The sequence below is a fragment of the Lagenorhynchus albirostris genome, chromosome 5 (assembly GCF_949774975.1).
Source record: "Lagenorhynchus albirostris chromosome 5, mLagAlb1.1, whole genome shotgun sequence".
Lineage (NCBI taxonomy): Eukaryota > Metazoa > Chordata > Mammalia > Artiodactyla > Delphinidae > Lagenorhynchus > Lagenorhynchus albirostris.
In genome coordinates, this window is record NC_083099.1 from 54911811 (window position 1) to 54930975 (window position 19165).

At 32.6% G+C, this 19165-nt stretch overlaps 1 protein-coding gene across 1 annotated transcript in view; it reads left to right on the forward strand.

Annotated features, from left to right (window-relative positions):
• Positions 1–19165, forward strand: part of NAALADL2 (N-acetylated alpha-linked acidic dipeptidase like 2) — a 950604-nt gene that overhangs the window by 738904 nt on the left and 192535 nt on the right. Inside the window, 1 exon segment of the mRNA XM_060149018.1 lies at positions 2039–2134. Coding sequence (XP_060005001.1) covers positions 2039–2134 — 96 coding nt within the window.

A 19165-nucleotide genomic window follows, 5' to 3' on the forward strand; every position in this document is an offset into this window, starting at 1 on the left:
TTTGGCTTGTAGACACATCACTCCAATCTGTGCCTTCATGTTTGAATGCTTTTCTCCCTGTGTACAAATTTGTCTCTAAATTTCCTCTTTTTATAAGGACACCAGTCACATTGTACTAGGGATCAGCTCTATTCCAGTATGACTTCATTCCAACTTAGTTATTTATGCAGTGACCTACTTCCAAATAAGATCACATTCTGAGGTACTAAAGGCTAGGATTTCACATATGAATTATTCAACCCATAGCACTGAGTCTTAGTAGTCTCTCAAAATGGGGAGAAATTAGGAAAGGGCATTTATGATATTTTAGGCCTTGGCTGTGTGGTTTTATGGCAGGTCTTAAAAACTGGAATACTGGTTGGAACTGGGCAGTTTCTAAAATTACTTTTAGATTGGTGGTTAAAATGAGGAGAGGAACATAAACAAGTTTTGACAAATAAGCGTTAGTCTTGATAGGTAAGCTATTTGGTTGATTCATGGTCTTATTATCGAAAAGTGCATATATGCTGGAGCAAACAGCTAAATTACTTTATTTTTTTAATCGTAGTATTGTTCAAAATAGGGGGTTAAGAGTCTGCTTGATCACAGAATTATTTAATATATGAAGACTTACAATTATGTTGGTTTCATTTCTCATGTGTATGACTTCTGAGTCTCAACTACAGCATCCTAACTTTCTTTCTCACTATTGATATATCCCAATGTAGTCTGTTCTGCTGTTGGATTACTCTAATAAATGGTTCTAATAGAATTCAAATTAAATTTGTTATCCTGTGTGGTTATTGTTGGTGTAGACTTGATTTAATCTATCTTTCCCATGATAGATTTTGAAAAATTTACCCATCTATGTATCTATCATCTATTTTTCTTTCTTTCTATATATCTATCACCTGCATAAGTACATATATTCTGTCCCAATCTTATATTTTTTAAGACAAATAAGTTTAGTTACTTCAGGTTTTCAAATGAAAATTATATGTAGATAATAATTGTTTCATAGGATACTTATAGTGTTGATAACTATAAGAGCATTGTTTTAGGTATTGTCTTAGTCCATTTGAGCTGTTATAACAAAGTATCACAGACTGAGTGGCTTGTAAACAACAGGAATTTATTTCTCAAGTTCTGGTGGCTGGAAGTCCAAGATCAGGGTGCCAGGATGGTTAAGTGAGAGCCTTCTTCCAGGTTGCAGAATTCTTATTGTATCCTCACATAAGGGGCTAGGGAGCTCTGTGAGGTCTCTTTTATAGGACACTAATTCCAATTATGAAAACAAAGCCCTGATGACCTAATCACATCCCTAAGGCCCCACCTCCTAATACTGTTACTTTGGAGATTAGGATTTCAGCATATGAATTGGGGGGGGGCATAAATATTCAGACCATAGCAGATAGCTACCTTATCAGCATCCCATGTCTTCTTGCATCCTGAAATTTATCTGCACCTGCAAGTACAGAATGATTAATTACAATGTCTTGATTCATTTCAACCATCTTCACGCTAAGGGTCTGATACAACGTTACAACTTTATTGGCAGCACATAAAGCCATGAGGTCATTCTACTCAAAACATATCCTACTATTGTTTTGAAGTAAGTTTTGCAGTATTTAAAATATTATGCACCCTGTTGCCTAGACTTTTTTTTATTAAAAACATTCTATTCTACCAGTCTTTCAGCATAAAATTTAATATATAAAATAGAGAAGGGGTTTTAGATATGGGTTTTGCAGTCAAGGTATCTTACTCTACACTGTCTGCATTTGAAAAATAAAAGGGTGAACAGCAAATAATGATCTCTTCTGAGTAAGAAAACATCCTTTGGTAAATACAAATAATGTCAAGTGTTATAGAAGTCTAATCATTTTAATTTATAAATATTTTGTGACTGGTTAATTATATCAACAGAATGAAGTCCAACAATCAACAGAAACCTTACAGCAATTTAGAGTCCTTTTGAATCTTTAAAGAAAATCCAATAAGCCCTTGAAAAACAAAATCAATGAAGAGTTTAGAATGTTTATTTTCTGGTTTTCCACAGGGTCCAAGTTTTCTCTCTGAAGGCTTTTTCCCTAAACGTGCAACAAAAATTGAAGAAACGGATCCTTTTTTCAAACTTCACGAGACCATTACCAAGGTAGGAGAGGAATGCATTCATGAAAAGATTGAGAAAGTTTTGTTCTTTCTATTAGTAGAAGGAGGAAAGGAAAATAACCAATCAAGAGAAATATATATATATATATATATATATATATTCATTTGGAGAATATACTAGAGAGGATTTCACGTACTTCCTACTATTTTACTAAGGAGTAAAGATGATAAGCAACTCAATCAAGATCATACAGACCAATAACTGATGGTTTGTATTAAAAAATCCATTATTTTTTAATTGAAGTACAGTTGTGCAATATTTTGTACATTACAGGTATACAGTAGTGATTCACAATTTTTAAAGGTTATACTCCATTTACGGTTATTATAAAATATAAGCTATATTCCTTGTATTGTACAATATATCCTGGTAGCTTATTTTATACATAATAGTTGTACCTCTTACTCCCATGCCCTTTTATTTCTCCTCCCTGTACCCTCTCCCCACTGGTAACCACTAGTTTGTTCTCTATATCTGTGAGCCTGCTTCTTTTTTGTTATATTCACTAGTTTGTTGTGTTTTTTAGATTCCACATTGTTGTTTGTGGTACTTTATTGTTGCAGTAAAAAAAAAAAGGCTCTTTTTCTTAAAGAAAAAGTTAGACTGAATTTAAAATAATTGCTTTTATTCGATGATGCTCATACCTATTTTTATGGTATATACTTGGCTGTGAGTTTATAGAATGAAGAAAATTAAATCCTACAGTATGGAGCAAATAAGTTTAATGTTCTGAGATCATATGACATTATGTGAATTTTTACATTTACCAACAATTGATTTAACCAGTCATAGCCAGTCTTTGGGGGATAGAGTTTGTACAGAATATTGGCATTTCAGTACACTTAAAATAATCCATATTTATATATGCTTAGTTGAAAGATTGAATCATTCTTAAATCTTCTTAGTGAAATTTTACAAGGCTGTTTTTCTGCTTTAGAAAGAGGAATTGTGGTAAAATAACTGAACTCAATGAGTGGCAATGGAATGAGCTCAGAATACAAAAACTAAAATTTTAGGTCTACCCTCACGTTTAAGAGATGTGTACATTTATTTTTTTCTGAACTTTTAAAATAAGTAGAGTTTGGACCATATTTTACGTAAAATTCTCCTAAGCTCAAGATTTCTGAACTTAAACTACATTTATAGCTCTTTCCTTTCCAGTCTAATCTAGTTCCTTGATTTAGTTTTGAATATATCCATTCTCTGATCATTATTCATTCTTATTTGGATATAGTAAAATAGATGTGGCCCCCAAATAATAACTCCTTAGCATTTGAAATCTTAACTGTACTCCTGATGTGCAAAGAAAGAGGGGGAGAGAGAGAGAGAGAGAGAGAGAGAGAGAGAGAGAGGGAGAGAGAGAGGGAGGGAGGGAGGGAGGGAGGGAGGGAGGGGGAGAGAGAAAGAAATACAAACCTGATACCTATATCTATATCTATCTATCTATCTATATATATATTTAAGTATATATATCTAGATACATTTGGATGAGGATGTGTGTGTGTTTATATGTATGTGTATGTATATATATATTTGTTCAAATGTTATGGACACTTAAAGCCTAGGTTTATATACTTATTTTTAAGTAAAGCATTATAGGATTTTTAGGGCAATGAAAGAATAATACTTTCTCCAATTTTTCTGCTTTTCTCTGTGGATCAGGAAATTCATGGATTTTTATAGAAGGGGCAGTTTGAGAACATATTGATATCAGGTATATAATGAGAAGATAATGTCTAGCACATGAAATTCCTAGCCAGAGAAAATTCTAAGGTTTTGATTTTAAAGGTACAAACACTCACTGATTCTTGCTACATGAGGCTTCGGCCATCCTACAACTCCTGAGAGAATGTTGGGAAGCAAGGATGGATGGGTCAGAGGGAGTAGGGGAGCATAGAATATGGCCTGACACATAAATATGAGATCAGTACTTAGTGTGAAACAGAAAATAAGAGGCCATTTGAAAGAAGACACAAATTTATGCACAGATATTGGTACAATTTCTACATGTATTTTCAAATATATTTCTCGTGTAAGCAGATGTTTAACCCATTAAATGGATGGTGGAAAGAATTCTATGTGTATGAAAAATTAAAATCTAAAGTGCAGAAGCAGGTGTTCTATGACATTTTTAAATGATGGCATGTATTTACCTAATGTTGATACTGTTTCCCCAGTCATCACATTACCTGTGGTAACCACTCGTGTTGTAGACTCAGGCCAAGAGAAGAAATTATGCTTCAGAAGTTCAGTCTTATTTCACCAATATAGGAACTTGTTGAACCATTAAAAAAAAAAAAAAGTGTTTAATAGATACTTTGTTTTAAAATCAGATTTTCTTTGATCAACAACAAAATGAAAGTATAAATATAGAGGGGTTGACCAGAGCACAAAACTAGGAAATATGGATTTTAGGTTCTATCTTGACTCCCAACTTGTTATATTATTTAGTAGAACTTTATTTTCTACATCAAAAAATGGTACAGTCATAATGGATTTTCTCACTAGGATTCTCTGAGATTGAAAAGATGGTGTGTACATTTTCTCTGGAAATGCAATATATATATAATTGAGTATAATTATTGACACATTAAAGAATACTAGTGCTAATGTCTTCAAAATAGGCCCCTACTTGAATTTTCTACATTTAGCTTTTACTTTAAAGAAAAGAGAGGAAAAAAATACCAACTTAGATATGAAAGCATATAACTAAATTAATTAATTAAATACTGAGAATATAGTGATAAGTTAACGTATATAAATGGAGTATAAAATTTAATTTGTGAAGGGTTGAGGTCTTTAGAATATTTTGTTTCAGTAAGGATAATAGTGGTATTATCACAGTATATCACATGTTTATTATAATCCACATAGCAGTGTGATATTATAGAAACAGTGCTGGATTTTGAATAGAAAGATATAGATAGGTTTAAATTCTGTCACTGTCAATTATGAAAATGATATGAAATATGAAGAACACTTCGTAAAATGATAACGCACAGTTATTTTTGCTATTATATCAATACTAAAACATTTTCAAGAAATCAGAAACAATGGAAATACTGAAGATACTATTCCTTATTTTCCCAATAAAAGTTTAAACTTGATACACAACACTATAACAAAATCATATATTTAATGTTATCTAATTAAATACAAAAATATACATCTTATAGAAAGGTTCATATAATACAATCTGTTGTTTTTTCCAAATTAATAACTGCATTCTAGACCTTAGTTATATACCACAAATATAATTTGTGTCAAATTAAATTACAATTTCTAAGCATTAAAAATTTAATAATTTTTCATTAGTGCTTTTCTGAATTAAAAATAAATTAAAAATAAATAACCCACACTTATACATGGGATGTGAGCTGTGAGTTGAATCCTAGTAAGTAGTTTTCCAATGTTGTCCTATAGTTCCTTTTTTAAAAAAAAATGTTTTACAAAGTTTGAATTTATCTTGGCATTTGTCTTTTTGATATAAAGCATGAAACCAAGAAAATAATGAAGAAGTCTCAATATTGATGCCAAAATGTGTAATTTATCATGGATTCAGGGACAGTCAGGTGGTACAGTATAAAGCTGCTGAAGGGTTGCACCTTACATCGATGTTGAAGATGTTTTCTTCAATTACCTTAAATTACCTTAAAATTACCTTAAAAAATAGCATTTGTTTTTTTAAATTATCATAGAGACCAAACTAATTCTTCCAAAGACTAAACATGAATGAAATACCAATATAAATCTTAGCTGCTTAATCCTTTAATAAATGAATAAAATCATGATGGATTCATGTTTTGAAATAGGCTTATTTCTCCTTCTACACCTAGGAATTTTCTCATTATATTTCTAAATCATCAGCATTGAGCTCATAAATTGTTATTAGATATCTAAGCATTCTAGTAGCCTACTATAAGCCAAGGATGAAGCAAAACACTTGAAATAAAAAACAATTAACATACAGGAGTGGGTCCAAGGTAAGCAATTCATTTCAATATAACATACTAAAAGAGATGATAGTAATATGGGCAACGTATGGGAGGGAAGAGGATGAAGATTTTACCTCTATGAGACTTGAAGAATTCACCAGAGGGGTGATGCTTGAGGAATTTAAGAATTTTAACTTTATCTTAATATCAGTGAATTTCCCTTGAGAGTTCCTTAAAGAGTAGGTTGTTGGTAGTAGTGTGCAAGATATGATGATGTGTAGTTTAGAAAAGAGAAGATAGATTTAAGAGATATTTCTAGCACTGGATATGCACAGGATATATGATTTCCTGGATATGGAACATGAAGCAGAATGAATAGTAAAGGATCATTTGAATAATTCTATCTTGGACAAAGTTGATATTATTGAATTAACTACATTAGGGGCTGGCCTGAAGAAAGTGATAATGAGTTTGGCGATGGATATGTGGAATTTTGTTTACTATAGTGCCTCTAGGCAGATATGTCAAGGAAGCAGTTGGGACATGAGGTTAGAGCTCAGGAAGAAGTAGGATCTAGAAATGCTTTATCTGATATAATAACCACTAGTCACATGTGGATTTAAATTAAAAATTAATTAAATGAAATTAGAATTTCATTTTCTCCATCTCATTAGCTACAATCCACATGCTTAGTAATCACATATGGGTAGTGACTACTGCACTGAATAGCATACGTTATGGAACATTTTCGTCATCACTAATGATAGAGATGATGTTACCCTGACAGTATTCATGATGAGGAGAAAAAGAAAAATGGAGAGGACAAACAATCCAGGGTAGAGTGTTTCATTAAATCTACAGGATGATGCTATTCTAAGAAGGAGAAATGTTCAAAAGCATATCCACACACCACCTTGCACCCATTAGGATGGCTAATATCAAAAGATAAAACAGAACAAAGCAGAAAATAACAAGTGTTGGTGAGGATTTGGAGAAATTGGAACCCTCATGAACTGTTGGTGGGAATATAAAATAGTAGTGCTGCTGTGGAAAACAACATGGCAGTTCCTCAAAAAATTAAAAATAGAGTTACCACATGATCCACCAATTCCACTTCTGGGTATATACCCCAAAGAATTGAAAGTGGCATCTTGAAGAGATATTTGTACACCCATATTGATAGTAGCATTATTCACAATAGCTAAAATGTGGAGACCACCCAAGTGTCCATAGATGGATGAATGGATAAGCAAAATGTGGTGTGTACATACAACAGAATATGATTCAACCTCTAAAAGATAGGAAACTCTGACATTTGCTACAACATGGATAAACCTTGAGGACACTATGCTAAGTGAAATAAGCCAGTCACCAAAAGAAAATTACTATATGATTCCACTTACATGAGATTCCTAGGATAAGTCATAATCACAGAGACAGAAAGCAGAATGGTGGTTGCCAGGAGTGAGGGGGAGAAGAGAGTGGGGAGTTAACTCTTTAATGGGTATAGAGTTTCAGCTTTAAAAGGTGAAAACAGATATGGAGATGGATAGTGGTGATGATTATACATTATGAATGTATTTAATATCACTGAACTGTACACTTAAAAGTAGTTAAGATGGTAAATTTTAAGTTATGTGTGTTTTACCACATTTTTTTTAAATTGGAAAAAATTATATTCACCCAATCAACTGCTCATTTACTATAACTTTTGAAGCAAGTATTTGGAAATTTAAAATTGTTTTTCTCTTCATTTATGCCTGCTCCTCAGTTCTCTTCTATTTTCCATAAATAGCTTCACCCAGCTTGGTACCCCTTTCTCTGATCTACTTGTCTATGATGTAATGTCCTGTATTTATTTTATGTGTTTTGGGATTTAATATATTTTATTATCATTTTCTTGCTAAAAGTTTGCCGTAATAGACATTCAATAAATAAATAAATGCAGCTATGTTTAGAAGGAAAGAACTTTAAAATCAAATGTGAATATAGAGCATTTGGGGTGGCAGAGAAAAGGTACTATATTATTGAATTAATAGTACTTTTCCTCTGGAACCCCAAATGCTCAATATTATATTTTAAAACCTCTGAGTATGAATTGTACATCCAGTAAAACAAAAAATACCTTGTACATGTGGTACCATGGAAACCAGCAAATGACCTAATTCTGCTTGTGAGCTTCCTCCAGAAATACCAGTTTCTTAGTCCTTTCATTGTTTTTCCCACCTTATAAAAAAATGGTTCTTTTATTTTTAATTAGTATAGGATATGCAATATTAGTATTTTTATTAGTATGTGGTTTTAAAAATATTCTTAAATGGATATATATTTCTTCTTTTTCTTACATAATGTCAAAATAGAGACCTTTTACTAAAATTATTTGGACATTACAATATCACAAAGAGAAAGCAGTAGGAATAATATAATATCTATTTCCATTATATATATGGAGAAAGTATCAGACTCAGATTACATTGCAGAGTAAGGCAGCATTTGTGTATAGCCTAGAAATCAAGGCTAATAATTCTCACATAGTTTATATTCTATCAATATAGTTGTATTTGCCCTTACTTATAGCTACAAGTTTTAACTCAGTTTTGCAGTGGTGTGGACAAAGGCTAATGGTGGTGTCCTCAGTGATGAGAAACATTTAAATAATTGTAACTTTTAACCATTTCAGTTAATATTAATTGCATTTGGCTGTCAATCTTCATTTAGAAATGATTAACCAGCATCACTTTAATTAATGGAGTCATATTCTGCTAATATATTATTTTAAAAACATGACTTGTGAAATATGAATCTGCAGTTATCTCTAAATGTCACTATTAAAACATGTTTGTACCAGTTGTTATATTAAGATTCTTATAGCATGGTAACTGAAAACTTAAAAGAACCTACTCATAACTCCAGAATGGAGAGGCAGACTAAAATACAGAATGATTTTACTTCTTTTGAGATGTCATTCTCAGCTATAGTTTAAAAATGTAGCTCAGTTGCCTTGTATGAAGTAGGAGGAAAGGGATGAGACCAAATATCTTTTACTCTTTTTCCTGAATTTCAAAGGCATGTTGTGTTCATGAGCTAATAGAATTTCTGGTGCAGTTCTTTAAATGCTTAGAAAACCTGGCTATGATTTCTAATCTGAATGAGCAAATCTGATTGTCTTCCATGTATCTCTAATGTTGATGTATTGTTTGGATAAAATATGAGAATATTGTATTCTACTTAGTAAAGCAAGCAAAATGATATTCTTTAATCCTGTTTATGTGTACATTTGAGGTTATTCTGAAGCTGCGGATTTAAAGCTTTTGTTTTTATTTTTAAAAACACTTTGGAAATTTTTTCTTCTATATCAAATTATTGTTACTAGATACAAAATGTCTCCATAGAGATCTACACTCTATGTGTTCATGACATGAGCTAAACCAGAAAACATCTCAAATATGTATTTTCAATGCAGAGACTGTACTTTGTAATAAAGAATTTTGGTTGGAGCTACTCAAGGGAGATGATAGGATATTAAAACCAACCTCTTATGCTTTGAAAGGGAAATATTACAGGTGTGTATTTTCTTTATAAATGTATAATTAAACTCAATATCTTCATTTACTAAAATTGGAGAGTGCGCTGATTATATTTCTTCTTGCCTAGAGAGGTTTGGTTTATGGTGTTTCATTATACTGCACAAATATTATAGCTTCTAAAGGCATGCCTTATACTATCAGTTTCTCTTTTTTGTTTTTATTACTCAAAAGCAAATTATCACACAATATAAGCTTGTCAAAATTTGACTCCCTTTTTAAAGAGAAGTTATTCATCAAAGTAGATATTCTGCTACAACATATTAAAGGAGTTGTTATTGTATATTAAGATAGGAATAAGTAGAAAAACTGTTATTTTCTGAACATATATTTTTCTTTTATATATATATGTAAAAACTGATTTTGGCATGTGTTTATTACAGAATATAATTATAATAGTAATATAAATCAGAATAAGGAGCTCTGTGATCACCTGTAAATAATATGACAGTCTTTTAAAGACAGTCAGCCTACTTCAGGAAGTTTTTATATCGAATTCAAGAAGCAGTAGCCTCATAAAGTAACTTTTTTTGATGATAACTGAATTTTGTATGCGCTAAATACAAGTCCTTCTTATTTCAGAGATCTATTCATAAGTAGAAAGTGAATTTGAATGTTGATTTCTGCATTTTTTTCTCACTTTGAACGAGAGAGTCTTTGCCTTTTCATACCATTCTCAGATAACATCATTCTCAAAGGTCTGTAGAAGTACAGAGGCAAAGGGCAGGGTAGTCAATGGATAACAGATTAGCTCTAGGTAGGCAGGTCAAATGTCCTTCCAAAACGTACTGTTGAAACAAAGCCTCTGTATAATAAAAATAATTAAAATCCCCAGGCAATAACCACTTACTAAAAAAATTTCTAATATAACACAACAAACCAGAAGACGCTGAGCGGTCTATTGGAGTCTGTTATAATGAACTTTGATCATGATACTTAAATGTCCTGGGAAGTACCCACTGACCCCATGGGTGACAATAATAAAAGATCCCCTCACGCGTGCATGTGCACGTGCACACGCGTGCACACACACAGTGTGGTATTAACTGATCGATATGGTCTTTCAGTGCTAGTTGCTCTCAGTATTATTTCTTGGAAAGCACTGAATTATATCAATATATGTATGTATGTACGTATACCTTCTTTTCCAGGGAAGAATGAATGTCTACTGTATTTTTTAAAATAATCTTTGGACCTGTAAATTCTGCTGTTGGTGTGATATAGAAAATATTCAAAATTGCCATTTTTTTTTAGCATCCAGTATAGTCATCATTTGATTATCCAGTGTCTCTCTTGAAGAGTTCACAATAATTGGTATTTTAGGATAGAATGAATGTATTCCAAAAATATGAATATTTTTATGACATTGAATTGAATTTCAGAAACTGAGCAAGAATTACATTTGAAGAAATCAACAAATTTTTGTTTGAAAGGCATTATGATAGGAAAACAATATTCACTTTGACTCAATTAGGTTTTATTTATTAATATGTCAATTAAATTTTACAAAATCAAGGTTTAGGACTTCATTACATTTGAAATTACAGTGGCCTTGAATCACTTAGTGAAGGTTCAAATAGTAATATTTCTGCATTCTAAAATAAAATAATAATGAACGATCATAATTACGTTCCCGAGTCATTAAGAAAAAGAATCATGATCTGTATAGTTACTGACTTTCAAGAAAACAGGAGAGAGGGTAATCCATTTTAAAGACATTTCCTTCAAAACTGAAAAAGGTACATATCAGAACAATTTTGTTTGCTATTAGTAAAGACCCATGTGCAAATGTTTAATAAAAATAAAGGAATTCTATTTTTCTCATGCAAGTGAAATGTCTAGGAGATTCATGCTTCACGAGGAGCTCAAACACAGATCTACTTATCTGTTATCCTTTCAGCTCTGTCTTTCTCTCTGCTGGACTTTTTACTAGTGGAATTCCTCCATGGTACAAAAATGCTGACAGCAGTTTCTGGAATCATACCTGTACATAATTCTGTCAAAGCAGGAGAGGATCTCTTTTCTCAGGACAGCAGTGATGCTAGAAAGACCCAGCAACCAAAAAAAAAAAAAAAAAATCATATTCTGAATTGATCTTATGCTTATTTTGAATCATTTCTTGTGAATAGGGTAATAACTATGCTGACTGGATTACACCAGGTTTACATAAACTGATCACCATGGAAAAGGGATTAAAGTTACCCTGATTAGTTTAGACGTCATTCTTTCCCTTGGAACTGGAGTCAGTCCCATTCACAATATGTGGCAGCAGCAAAACAGTATAAATTAGAGTAGCAATAGTGTTTCAGAGACAACCACTAACTCTGCACCAGTTGCAACAATGTATTTGTCTACAAATGAGTAAGAATCAGTATTTTGGAAAAGGCAAAATCAGTGCTAAGCAGTGGAAGCATTTCTGTTTACAGGTTGCTATTACTCTGGTATGTCTAGTCATTGTAACCACCTGAAAGGGAACAGGCGATGGGAAAAAAAAAAGTGAAATATAGATGGGAAGTATTCACAAAATGAGTTTGGTTACTGCATTTCCTCCCAGTTTCAGTGCATCCTATGAAGTATTAAATGGACTTAAAAGAGTAAGAAAACTTGCTGTATTCATGAAGCAAATCTCTTTTTCTGCCCCCTTGGTAGACATCCAAAGGTAATCATCATATTTACGCTGAAACTCAGCGTTCTTCTTAATATATCACTTTAGACAGCCAGTATGAATTCACTGGATTTGACATATGAGATAAACCTATTGGCCAACCTGTATCCTAAAATACTCATCAGTTATGACCTTCTACTTTTAAGGAGGTGATTGACCCTTAGAAACTTCAAGGAATCACTGATTTAAGAAGCCCCACTGTGAGGACCTCTGTAAGCCTATGGACTAATTAAAGTAACCAAAAGCAACTAATTTTTTGGATGGTAACTTATATTCAAAAGATGAGGCACTAATAACTATTTCAAGATAGAATCCCTTCCTGCCCCTTAAGGGGTGATATTCTTGTCAATGTTAGAAACATCTGAATGAATGCCTCTGTGTATAGCAGGGTATTTCTGTGTTTCATTTTATTGCTGACTCAAGAACTTCATGTTTAAAAGATTTTGTTTACTAAACAAGTGGTAATTAATTCATTTACAGTTATCACTATTTCTCCAGTTCAACACTGATCCAGATTTCAGCAAATACTCCAGATTGCCAATGAAATAAAATAAGCATACAGATATTGAGATACTATACACTCTAGGGGTTGTTCATTTTGGCTGTTGGCATTTATTCATTTCCCGATTTGATTTCTCATGTCTCAGTCTAAGAGATGTTTGTATTTGATATAAGGCATGGCTATCAGTGATCAGCCTACTGAATAAAACTGTAGAATTCTTGTTTCAGCAATAGTTTACAAGAGTCTCTGTAAAGCCTAAAATTTCTCCTTGTCATTTTTGGCCAAAGCAAAGATACTGACATTCAATTTAGCAGTTAAGTATACATTTTTTACTAAGTGCTTGAAATATTAGTAGCAATGCATTTTATAGACTTAGGGATTGAAATATTAGAGATGCATATTTAAGCGCCTATGGAGATATTACATTAATTGTCATTTGATTAGCCTGTATTAACAACAAGTTTAGTATGTAAAGGATGGAGGAAGAATATAAGAAAAATGTGGGACATTGGAATAAACAGTGACATTGAGAAGATGGTAAAGTGTATTAGACAACTTCAGAACACAAGGCAAATGTAAAAAAAAAGTTTGTAAAATACATGAATGAACAAAGCATTTGTATAATTAGTGTAAGTTTCATTATTATCTCAAATAATGAAAATTTGATCTAAATACAAGAAATTTATTAACAAAATATTAATCACAACTCCTAAGTGCCACCCAATTTATATGCTATAAAGACATTTATATGATCCAAGTAACTAATTCCCAGAGCAATGAAAAGGAAAGATGGAATTTGTGATTTCTTTTCACCTTTTCTTACCCTGCTTACTTCCTCAGCAAAGAGCCAGATAAAAGATTTAGATACTCTTAATGAAATGGTTCACATTTATTTTATTCATATCCTTCAGGGCCCTCCTAGGGACAATCAAGCTGCCACTTTCGGGAGGTTTTCCTGATTTCAATGAGTTAATTATAAAATCAAGTTGTTTGGCTCCAATTTGTTTTTGGAAATGTGGTCACTGTGCCTCAGGACCTTGTGTCTAAAGTTTTACAGGTTGCCACGAGATGGCTGTATTCTCTCAATTGGAAACATGAATTACAGAGATAGAGATTCTCTAAGTACTCTTAGAGATCCAAGTGCATGAGTTTTGTATATAGCTACTTTTATAATTACATTCAAAATATTTTACTTTACAATAAATTATGTAAGTATTTTCAAGAAACCTAGACAGATTAATAAAAGTATATTATTTGGAGAAATTTAACAAGAATGAGAACCTAGGCATATATGTGGCATTCAGTTATTTTTCTAAGGAGTCCATCAAAACAAACCCCCTAACTGAAAATATGATAAAATATTCACCATGTCAATCTCTAACATATAGGCAGTTTTGTAGTGAGTTACAGTTGTTTGTGCATTTATCTTATTTTCACTAATAGATTACAATTTCTAAAGTGCAATTTATGCCTTCTGGCCCATTTTTGAATGTACCATAACATCTAACCTAACCTAGTGGCTTTCACTAATCAGTCATATTAGTGACTTGTTAAAGGTTTGATTAAATAACTAGAATCTCTTTTTCTCTGAAGATCTATTCATTAGCAGGTACTCTACCCCCTATTTCAGCTATATCGTAAAGCATCATGTCTGCACTAATGCATTGGGAGTTGGGGGTCACAGTTAAGTAAGAGAATTAAGCCCTGTGTGGAGCTTCTCTCTCAAAACGCTTGGGCCTGTAGACTCCTTCACCTGTTCAAACTGACTTAAGTCATCAAACTGGCTTTTGCTCACATCAGTTTTTGCAAGAGTACTACTCTTAAAAAAGTGATCTATTTTTTTAAACACAGAAAGAATGGAGACCATTTTTTGTTGTTGATAAACTGACTTGTTTTCTCCATGCATAATTTATCTTTGTTTTTTTAAAGAAAAAAATCACTTCTTGGGTATTTTTAAGTCCTCTCTATTTAAGGTCTTGAATATGAACATTTTCTGAGGCTCACAGTGGATGTTTAAAAACTCCTGCTTTGGAAGAATGAGACTAAGGAAGACCAAGTAATTATGATCATATCTGCTTTGATTAATAATTTTGGCTAATCCAGACTAGTGATAACCCAGTGGGAGGAGGGTATGAAGGCAGATGGATATGCCAGAATGACTACACTAAATGACTGTGAACATGGAACCAAATAAATGTATAAACAAGCGACTGATGAGAATCTTAGAAAGCAGAGTTATTTCAGAATAGAAAAAAATGTCATTTTTATGTCAGATGACTTGGGGAAATAATGAAAGCATTTTAAAACAAGGAAAGAAAGTTATAGGTTTTTGGAACAATACGGGCTTTATTGAACCTCTCTAGGTGACATTTCTTCTTTCAGTCAACTAGTAGGAATCATTTTTCATGTAGATTACCCATAGATGCACAATAAAAAATGATTAATATATTATTACTTAAAAAGTGACAGACTGCAAATTATGTGGAAAAGCAACATAAGGATGAGAGAAAATGCTATTATTATATTAATTATATAATTATATTAATTTATCAGCACTCTTAATTGTGAAGCAATGCAACCCTTCAGTGTTGCTTTATCCCTCTCATGTTAAAACTTCAAATGAGAATAAGACTATTATTGTTCATTATACATGTGTTCTCATAATAAGTTTATGGAGTAGACAGGATTCTCATTCTTCTCTTCTTCATTCAGTGTACCGTAAATATTATTCTCATTGTACAGGGAAGAAATCTGAGTGTCAGAGAGACTGAGTAACTTGATGAGATGTGAATAGACCACACATGGTTGATTCAAATTTCCAGAGAGCATCATCATTTCACTTTTCAATGCTTTCTTCATAAATAGCTACAACAAATAGAAACAGTTTCTCTATTCATAATAGTATTCAATATCTTACCTATAATTCATTTGAAGAATAGATTCATCCTCTCATGCATTCAGTGTTGAATAAGTGTGTATGCATACTTTGCTCTAATGATAATGCAGTGTTCAATAAGATGTGTGTTTGAGTATGTGTGTGTATATATATATATATATATATATATATATGGTTTTTGTTATCACAGAATTTAAAATCTAATGGGAAATATAGACAACCAGAAAAACATTACAATATGATTTAATTAGTGTTATGATAAGGGATGTGTAAGGAGCTTTGACAGTGCGTTAAAAGACGCTTAAGCAGGAACAGAGAGAGAGCCAACACATAGATGCATCCAGTTAGCCATTTTAATAGGCAACTGTTTTCTTATTCCATGCCACTGACAGAAAAGTCATATGAAAGTGTGGGGAAAGCATTTAACCCTCATTGGTCAAAAATTTAAACCCAAGACTTTTCTGACTTCCTCTCCTAGTTATGCTCCAGCTCCACTGGACTCTTTACTATTCTTCAAACATAGCAGGCATGTGCCTTCTTCAGGGCTGCCTTTGTCTAGAAGACTCTCCTCTTGAGTATCGATGTGGCTCACTCGTATGCTTCCTTCAGATCTCCATTTAAATGTTGCTTTGTCTCTGAGGCCTTTCCCAAGTACTATATAAAAGAGCACCCTCCCTCATCCCTATCTTCTCACCCAGCTTTTTCTTCAAAGCCCTTTCTTTGTCTGACTTACAATTCTTTCTTCCTTTCTCTTTTTCCTTCCCTCCCTAGTTTAACCATTATAATTTTTTGTCTTCCCTCCATTAGAATGTAGTTCCCTAGGAGCAGGGACTAGGCTTGTTTTGTTTCCTGCTTTATCTCCAGGTCTGTTTAATTATTTGTTGAATGAATGACTAAAAAGCAATTTGCAGCATAGCAGGGGAATAAACTAAAACAATGTGATTGCTTTCTCTCTGTACAAGTCTTCCCATCCACACCAACAGTGACTTAGTGATATTTCATGTGAAAGATGGACAAAGGTAACAGGTCACTTCCTTACCAGTTTCATTTTTATTTCTCAAAGTATACAGATATACATTCTGATTCCACGCCTGACATAAGCATTCTCCTCCCAAGCTAAAACTCTCTACTTAGAGCTATTTTGTAGATTAAAAATTATTGTAAATTAAGTTGCTTGAGAAAATATAAAAATATATATTCTCACAATAAGTCCAAGTTAAGCATTAATACACTTCTTTTTTCAAATGCCAGATTACTGGTTACCAATACATGCCATTAGAATGAAATGAAACAAAATTTAATTTTTATTTTTTCATTGTAAAATATATGCACAAAAGAGAGTATTCATCATATGTACATCTTAGAGGATGATCAAAAAGTAAACCCCCACATAACCACCAGCCATCCTGGTTAAGAAATAGAATAATGCCAGTCCCTTCCTAGGTGTCCCTTTTCAATCTTTCTAGGAGAGTGGTTCACTCGAACCATTATGCATGTTTTTTTTTGAGAATCCTTTGATTATACTTCTTTATAGTTTCATCTCCTCTATATGCATCCTTAAACAATGCATTGTTTAGATTTACCCATTTTAAAACATTTCTAAAAGCAGAATTACAGAGTATGCTTTTGTGATTTGATTCTTTGCTCTATGAGATTTACTGTTGTGGGCATAAAACCACAGAATTTGACATAATGCTTTTACTGGTTACTCAAGACCTGCAGGCAAATAGAAATAAAGGAGATTGACCACCAGGCATATCAACATCTCAAACCGGTTTTTCAGGTCTTCTTTTGTACATAAATGTACCTAAGGTAGCCACCACCCTCAACCTTTATGGGCACCTTTTTGCCAATCATCAAAATGGAGAGCAGCTCTACTCAAAAGTAAGCCGATATCTGGAATAAAACCTTTAAATTTGTTGAATCATTATATTGTACACCTGTAACTTATAATATTTTAAATCAACTATACTTCAATAAAAAAAAGTAAACAATGTCAAATGGCTGCTAATGTGCATTTGAAAAGTGATTCAAGTATATGTTTTGAAGGCAGAGACAGTAACAATATGGGACATCAGATATACATATGAGAAGGGATTCAAATATATGTTTTGAAACCAAGAGAAGAACAAACCAGGCAATGTACATCTTTGGTAGGCAATCCATATACGTATCCAAAAAGAGAAGAGTTTCAGTATTATTTCAGAAGAACAAAGATGTGTTTGATTTTGAGGAATAAGCATGAAAGATATGTATTACCTGGGTTTTAAGTTTTAGAATAGTAATGGAAATTTTGATTGATAATGAAGAGAGGCTGATTTCCCTGTTCATCATTCACATTCATAGGTGGCACAGTAGTTTATTTTTATTACTGTAAAACTTTCCGTTGCATAAATACACCAAATTTGTTTATGTAGTGCTCTACTGTTGATGGGAATTTGGGTTGTTTCCAACAACTATTAACATTTTTGTACATGTCTCCTTGTATGATTTTCTTTAGCATATACACCCAGTAATGGAATTACTGGCACATAGGGAATAAATATTTTTACCTTTATTTGATAATGCTAACTTGTTAGAATAGTTGACTGGCAAATCCCCCAGAGACTACCAGAATAATCTACTGATGAAGCAAAGTGTATTACACTAATTTTACAAAGGGAGGACACCACCTTGAGTGAATCTTAGTAAGAGGGGTATCCTGGGGAAAATATTTATAGAAGATGTGAGTGTCTGGGCTTGAGTTCTAAGCTGAGGGTTTTAATTCAAAGAAATAATTGTTAATGGAAAAAATCATAGCAATAGCTTAGGATTGATCGGTGGACACAGTGATGGGAAAATTATTTGATAAATAAACTGTTTGTCTAAGTGAACAACATATCGTCCAGAGAGCAGAGGTGTTTGCATATAAGAGCAAGCTCTTTATCTGCATATATTGGTTCATAGAAATTGCTTGAATCAAACAGTAAAGTTGTGTATTAGCCTAAAGCCTTGTCTACATAAGCAAGAATCTCTTGGAACAGTTATGTTGATACAGGTGGCCTTAGTTTTCAGTGCTGATAGCTAAGTGGACTCAGGTTGTCTCAGTTCTTGAAGTCATGTGCGACCATGCTCTTTAATAGAGTCTTCTACCAAATTTGCTTTTTTCTTTATTTTTGCTAATCTGATATATGTAAGTGTTGCCTAACTTTGGTTTAAATTATATTCCTTTCTCTGATTGCCAAGAAGTTGGCAATCCTTTACATTCATACATTCTTACATACAAGTTTACAATCCTTTAAATCCTTTAAAGGAATCCAATTCCTTTACATATGTGTATTGGCTATTTCAGTTGTCTGGATGTTTGTAAGTATGTTTTCTAAGTGTTTGTTACAATCATTGCCTTTTCTTCTCTTTTTAATTTGTAGTTTGTCTTTTGATTCATAGGAGAT